The following is a 7,663-nucleotide window of genomic DNA, read 5'->3' on the forward strand; positions in this document are numbered from 1 at the left end:
CCTCGCCGGGGCCCTGCTCAGCGTGGATCGCAGGCCCCAGAGGCTGCGCTTCGTTAAGGGCCACGCGATGAGAAGGGGCTGCCGCAGACCCCTCACCTCCGCCTTCCTCCCCACAGGCTACTCCATGCTGCAAAGCAAGGAAGTGATCCCGGTGGCCGCCATCAGCCTGCTGCCCCCGCTGCTGGTGGCGGTGATGATCACGGTGATATTTTACCTCTGCCGCACGCAGAAGCGCCGCAAGAGAGCCAAGGCATGGGGCGGGAAACCGGGACAGCCGCCGGCACTGCCGGAGGCGGGAATGGCCGCCGACGGATGAGAGCCCAACCGGTGCCAGCCCCGCCTGCGCCAGCAGCCGCCCCGCCGAGCTGCTCCCTATCGAGCTGGACGAGATGGTGGGCAAAGGGCAGTTCGCAGAGGTGTGGAGGGCCAAGCTGAACCACAGCCGCTCGGGGCAGTACGAGACAGTGGCCGTCAAGATCTTCCCCTGCGAGGAGTACTCCTCCTGGAAGAACGAGAGCCAGATCTTCACCGACGCCAGCCTCAAGCATGACAGTGTCCTGCGGTTCCTCACGGCCGAGGACCGGGGCACGGGGCCCCGCCGGGAGTACTGGCTCATCACCGCCTACCACAGCAGGGGCAACCTCAAGGACTACCTCTCCCGCCACGTCCTGAGCTGGATGGACCTGCAGAAGATGGCGGGCTCCCTGGTGAGCGGGGTGGCCCACCTCCACAGTGACTACACGGCCTGCGGCAGGCCGAAGATCCCCATCGCCCACCGGGATATCAAAAGCACCAACGTCCTGGTGAAGAACGAGCAGGAGTGCGTGCTCTGCGACTTCGGCATCGCCATACGCCTCGACCCTTCCCTCACCGTGGACGACTTCGCCAACAGCGGGCAGGCAAGTACAGCTCACCAGCACTCCCTGCAGGGGACCCTTTGGGAACCGCCCCCAGTGGCCTCGTGGCCAAAGCCCTTGCCCACCCCTGCTAATGCCCCTCTCCTTTTTTGGGCAGGTTGGCACCGCCAGGTACATGGCCCCAGAGGTTCTGGAGTCCAGGGTGAACCTGGAAGACCTAGAGTCTTTCAAGCAGATGGATGTCTACTCCATGGCCCTCGTTCTGTGGGAAATGGCCTCCAGATGTGAAGTAGTAGGAGGTAGGAGCATCGCAGCAGGGTTGCCATGCGCCTTTTTTCTCCCTTTCCCCCTACAGAGATGGCTCACCTTGTGTCGCTGGGGGTGACGTGGCACCCGATTTGGGGTGTCTCAGGTCTCTGCAGGGCTGCTAAGAGCCTGCAGCAGATCCTCCCCCATGGCTGCCTGCCCCATGTGCCATGGCTCAAGGGAGCCAGCTCAGTGGCTGAGAAGCAGGACAGGACCCCAGGGGGTCAGCTGGTCCAGCCCCCACTCAAAGCCGGCCGGGAAGCACGGCACATCCGAGTCAGTGCTTGCAGTGCAAAGCAAACCAAGCAGAAAGAGCCAAAGCCGTCTCCCTGTCCCTGGCCACAAGCAGGTTTTTTTTCAGACAACACCAGAGTTCAGGTTGCAACCAGGACTCGCAAACTCAGAGCCACGTCCCCCCTTGCTTCCCAGAGCCACATCCTGGCACCTGAAATTGCGTGTGGCAAAACATTTAATTAACTGCCCTGCTGTGAGCCCCTGCCTGCCCGCCTCTTCCCTTTTTGGCTCAGTCTGGTTCCCTCCCTATCGCACCTACTGGGAATTCAAGCCCACAGAGCTGGAATAAGCTCCAACCCTCGGCAAGAATGGTGCCCAAGTGCCCTGTGTGCCCCACACTTGGTGGTGGCAGATCCTTGCCTGGATCAGATGCCCCCGTGCATCCTATGCTCCTGAGCCAGCATCCGGGGCCATCCCTCTACACTCTTATTGCATCTGCATTCACATCCTGGCAGGAGCTGGAAGAAACCCAGGTGGCCTCTCACCTCTGCAACAGGGAGTTTCTCCCTGACCTCCCAGGACATAGGATTGATCTTCTGTGAAGGGCCATTTCTCCTCTAAAGCAATCCATGCCCACAGCAGAGGTCACCTTTCCCATCTTTCACCAGCATAACACATTTTACCTGCTTAAAGTACGTCTCACCCAGACAGACCAAATCCTATGTAGTGCATCTCCTGGGTTCAGGATGTGGTCAGATAGTTCCTCAATCAAGGCTCTGAAAAACTCTACACAAAAACCCAGTACTACATTTCTTTGTTCTAATTCTAAATTGTCTCCTGATCCGTTTATTTTTGCAGACTGATAAAAACATGTTTATTCTCATCCAGTAGATGACACCAAAGTAAAGCAGTGAATGCATTAAAAGCATCCTGCAATGCTGCTGTTGCTTCCTTGCAGAGGTCAAGAACTATGAGCTGCCTTTTGGGTCCAAAGTCCAGGAGCAGCCCTGTGTGGACACCATGAGGGACATTGTGCTGCACGGCAGAGGGCGACCTGAGATCCCGAGCAGCTGGCTGGTGCATCAGGTAAGCTGGGAGCAGCTGGTTCAGAAAAGAACAGCCTACATTGTCCCACCTCACTAAACCAGTCTGAAAAATTATTAAAGCAGTAATCAAAGCAAAAGTGGGCAGAATTCCTGGACTCTACTTCCAGCTCCATTTTGGCTGGCTGAGTCCACATATGCCCCACTAGACCCATCTCCCTGGTGTATAAAAGCCACAGGCCAAGGGTACAGCAAAATTTACTGATCAAGAGCCATGATCAGGAAGCGTTATGAATGTCAGGTGATATTCTGTGGTTTCAGTTATCCTGAGGATAACAGCAAAACGGAGTACTTCAGTGCAGGCCCTTCTTATGGAATAGTAAAAAAATTTTGAGTTCACCTGACTCATCCCCTAACGACCGTATCCAGAAAGCTCTTGACTGAAAAACAGGTAGTCCTTTGCACGCAGCCATCCACAGCAGGGACAGAGGGGAGGACAGTGCATACAGCCTTCTGCCTCCTTGGTTGTGGAGGTTTCAAGCTCAAAATTACCTCTGACACAAGAGGTCATGACTTGGCATGTGAGAAGAAAGACTTCCACTACTACAAGGAAGGGCAAACCAGGAAGCATCTCCAGTGAAACAACCATGAAATACATGGGAAAAACCATGTTTCAACCATGAAAAACATGGGAAGCTGAGGGCAGGGACCTGCTAAGCACAGTTCGTGCCAAGGGGAAGCCCTTCACCAGCCTTCAGCTCAGACAGTCTGAAAGCAAAGCATTTCAGCACAGAAAGCATAAGCCAGTGCTCCAGAACAGAACCACTTCAGCAGTGGTGAGATGTGCTCTATCAAAGCCATCCACAAGCACACCCAGACCAACCAGCTCCAGAAACAGCTACCTCCAGGTCCTGACGGGGTCCTCCCTCCCAGGTCCAGTACTTTCTTCCACACATTGAGGACACAAGGGGTAACAGGCACGCTGACCATGATTTTGAAATCTTGATTGACTTTTACTACTCCTTAAATTTCACCTCTCTTGTGGGAAAACACCATCTGCTGATCAACAGTTCATCTGAAAAACAAGCTGAAATGTTGAGCTTGCTGGTTCACGGAGCCTTGCTGTGTCCACAGCATCATTTTACAGTATCCACCCATAAAACACAACTCTACTGCTTCCACACGGCCTAGATGGCACATAAAGCCAAGACTTTTAAAAGGAAAGATAATTTCACCACCTGGGGAGGCCATGTTTCCTAAAATATCTCATCTCCAAACCATGTTTGTCCAAAACTCCAAAATGGCCTAACCAAAACTGCAAACAGCATCAAATGAGTCTGTGGTTTCTGCTGGACCACCAGCTTATCAGTCAGAGAGTCCACTGCTGAAGTTCACCCAGCCTTTGTCTTTGATGAAGGCAAACGCAGGAACTCCAGTCAGCAGTGGTACGCATTCAAAGCCTTTGAGTTTTCATCTTGCACATTCACCTCCCAGGGTCTTTGATAAACTTTGAAACCACAGAAGAAATGTACAGAGCCTTGGGCTGTCAAAAATCACACTCTGACAGAGCCAGAGTGCCACTGCACTGTGTGCTGGAGCTGAAGAAGGGCTGACTGAGAAACATAGCTGTAGTAAGGTACACGTAAACAGAGCAAGGCTTACCAGGCACTAACGTTTATTGGAATACCTGATGTTCACCATGGAACAGAGAAGCCACATTGTGTTCCTGAAAATATCCCTCTGACTAATCCTAGTTTATCTAATAAACACCTTCTTACAAGTCAGGCTTCACCCGATTTTCCAGGCTTTTTGGAACCCATGTCTCCAGGCTGAGGCACAGGGCGGCACCATCTGCTGGGAAGCAGCAGAAAGCCACCGGTTTGTCCCACTCCTGGGGTCAAAGGCTTCCTGTGGGAGGGAGCAGTGTGACAAATGGCTCACCTGGCTGGGAAGCACCCGTTGATGTTCCCACCAGTGGAAGTCAGTTCGGTGCAGAGCTCCAAAGGCTGCTCTCACATTTCAGCCATCAGGATCCCTCTCGGTTAAGCGAGGAGGGACATTGCTGGCCAGGGTTTAAGCCTTCCAGCAAGGTAAGCACTAATTTCCCCTGACAGAGCTGACTCACCCAGCACGCTGCTGGTCAGCAGCTCCAGGGCAGCTGTTTGCAAGGCTGCACAACAAAGCAAACAGAAGAAATTTATCCCCAAATTTCCCAGATAACTTACCTTAAACCCGTGATTCTACCTCACCTCACACTCTATCACATATATAATAAAAAGGGAGGGGAAGGGATATTTAGGCCACATAAATCTCTAGATCTGATTCCAGAAGCAGCTGAACAGATTGTTGTACTGGCACAGCCAAAGGGCTGGTACAAGACAGGAAGGAGCACTGGGAGCTTAAGTCAATATTGACACTAAAAATACACTTGTAAAACTCAGCATCCTCTGGAAATCTGAGATATCAGATATAAAACCTAAACTAAGACCATTTTGTGAGCGTAACAGGATGTTCAGTTGTACCATTCAAGAAAGCATCATTGCTGCTTACAAGGGAAACTGCAAATAGATGCCATGGTTTCAGGGCAAAATGAGCACAGAAAATCTAACAACTAAACCATATGACAGTGCCATGTTCTGTTTGAGAAAAGGCTTATTTGAAAAGCCTTAACTAAGCTAGCTCATTTTTGCATGTTAATTAATTATCCTCAAATCCTTTCAACTAAGGTAATAAGTGAGTGATGTAAGCAGTACTGAAACACACCATCTGTCTGTTGTACTGCACAATCCTGTTCCTCTAATCTGTGTCCATTACAGAAGACTTAGTACAATGAACCTCAGCAGAGAGCAGTGAGTTCAGAGCCAGGTGTGGAAGGACAGGTGGCCTTAACAGCCCATCTCTGTAGGACTTGCATTTTCCTCTTGTGCTGGTCCACATAAGACTCTTGGGTTCTCCTAATTGCAAATTAAGAAATACACAAACCCCACTGAAAAACATGAAGTTTTATTTAGAATAATGATTTTTCCAATGTGTTGCGACCTTGGTTGACAATGATGCAAAAAGCAATAGCCAATGATAGGAATTATATACATGCAAAGGAAGGTTCAACAGAGCTTCTGCTGCTAGCTGTGTACTAGCTTAAGAGTGGGGAAAATATCAGCTGAATGCTGCCATTTTGTTTCTAAGCCCACAATATTGGGACTCTTTTCAGAGCACTACATGACTGAAAAAAATCCTATTACTGTGAGACATTATAGCATTGTAACTGAGAGGAACTGAATGTGTTCTGGAGCACACTGATAAGCACTCAATCCCACCTAAACCAAGACACTCTTGTGGTGAGGAAACACAAGTTCAAATGCACACTGCAATGAATATTTGGCAAGACACGCTCTTTCAGGCAGTTGCTAAAAGAAGCCAGATTTAAGAACCTGAATTCCAAACCTGTCATTGAACTCACCCACTCCCCTCCCCTCCACCCAGGTGTAACAGCCCAGGAGATGGTTTGAAGCCCAGAGACCTGGGCTCAGCTGCCAGCAGGTCACCATCTGCACCTCTCCCACTCCTCCTGGTTTTAGGATGCTTTGCTGTGAACAGGCAAGGTGGAGACAGGAGAGAGGGCTTGTTTCCTTCCAGTCCCTATTTCAGCCCCACAGTCAACACAAACCATCTTCCAGTGAAGGCTCCCACGGAGTGTAGGAAACGCCTGGGAGCAGAACCCAGGTGAGCTGAGGCTGCTGCTCTACCACAGGCACGGTGCAAGCACTGGCACGTGCCACAATTTACCGAGGCCGTTTCCTCCTGTGCTGGGCCAAAAAAAGTGCTTCTGCAGGAAGCTGTCAGAGGTTTGGGGTAAAACACCGTGCCTGCATTAGACCCGCCCCAGTCCTCCTCCTGCCTTCAGAGGTTAACTCCAGCCCTTCTGGCCACAGGGCATGCGCTTCCTGTGCGACACCATCACGGAGTGCTGGGACCACGACCCCGAGGCGCGGCTCACCGCCCACTGCGTGGCCGAGCGCTTCAACCTGATGGCACAGATGGACTGCGACGACATCCTCAACAACAACACGGGCAACGAGGGCAGCAAGACTGCAGCGCCGGGCGGGGAGCCCCCTGGCGGCGACGGGAGCAGCAACGGGCAGTGACACCGCGGGCAGAAAGCCTCGGCACGACAAGTGAGAGGATACATGAGGAGCATTCAGCTCATGGGGAAAAAAACTCACTGCGTTGTTCAAAATGGAACTAAGATCTAGTACATAACTTATTTATAAGATCTGTTTCCTCCCACAGATACAGTGAATTGTGGAATCAATACTTTGGTTAAAGTGCAACTTTATATATGAACTGATTTTGTACGTACTTTAAATGTATAATGATGCAAAGCATTCCTTCTATTATTTTTTAAAATAATGTTTAATCTTTTATTAATAAGCACCTGAATTCCATGTCTATCTTTTGAAGTCCTTCCATAATTGCCATCACAAGCTTCTCTTCTAACTGCTTATTCCACAGAGATCAAGAAAATTTTCAGTTTTCCTTTTTTAGTGGCCTCCACACGCACACACAAAATCTGTTGTAGCAGCAGAAAAAACATCTTGAGATGTAGCACACCCTCAGTGGAAAAAATGCAGGCACCCAGGAAAACTGCTCCTTGATCAGACAGTCCTTAATACGATGTGAATATGATCAATCCAGTTTACAAAAGCCTGATCTGCTGCAAGTCCAGCACACCTTTTTTTCACTGGAGAATTCCTGGGTGTCCTTGATGGTCCAGGTGGGTGCATAAAGTTTTTTGAATAGAAAAAAAAGTCACCGGTGTAGACACTGCTGTTTCACTCTAAGTCTCCATGCAGGATACCTAGGCAACTCTTCCCTGTGTCAATCGTCTCCAGTCACCTCTAGCCAGCAGGTTTGTGTCACAGTTAACAGCATCAACACAAACGCGTTGGCTAATTCTTCCTGCAACTCTTTCACACCCCTCTGCTGTGTTACTCAACCTGAAGAAACATGAGCAGGCAGAACCAGGACCTTTACTCCTGTGAGTTACCACCAGACCAAGCCAGGCTGCTTCTGCAGTGGGAAGGCACCTAAGAAAAGGTAAGTTATACCTCACTCTGAACCCTGGTACCGTGCAAATCTTAATCCCTCCACCCGTGGGAGCAAAAGGTAAGAAAAACCTTATCTGCTGCTAAGAAGCCCTGCAAGCCCATACCTGACACCAAC

The 7,663-nt window shown here is 50.5% G+C and overlaps 1 protein-coding gene across 1 annotated transcript in view; it reads left to right on the forward strand.

Annotated features, from left to right (window-relative positions):
• The window catches only part of LOC103768986 (TGF-beta receptor type-2-like), a gene marked incomplete at its 5' end in the record, with an annotated part of 14,142 nt that extends 7,268 nt beyond the window's left edge, over positions 1–6,874 (forward strand). The window contains 5 exon segments of the mRNA XM_008936152.1: positions 117–309; positions 311–899; positions 1,015–1,156; positions 2,356–2,483; positions 6,373–6,874. Of these exon segments, the coding sequence (XP_008934400.1) occupies positions 117–309; positions 311–899; positions 1,015–1,156; positions 2,356–2,483; positions 6,373–6,585 (1,265 nt within the window).
• Positions 6,875–7,663: the final 789 nt, after the last annotated feature.

This window comes from Merops nubicus, unplaced genomic scaffold (genome assembly GCF_000691845.1).
Source record: "Merops nubicus isolate BGI_N331 unplaced genomic scaffold, ASM69184v1 scaffold9462, whole genome shotgun sequence".
Classification (NCBI taxonomy): domain Eukaryota; kingdom Metazoa; phylum Chordata; class Aves; order Coraciiformes; family Meropidae; genus Merops; species Merops nubicus.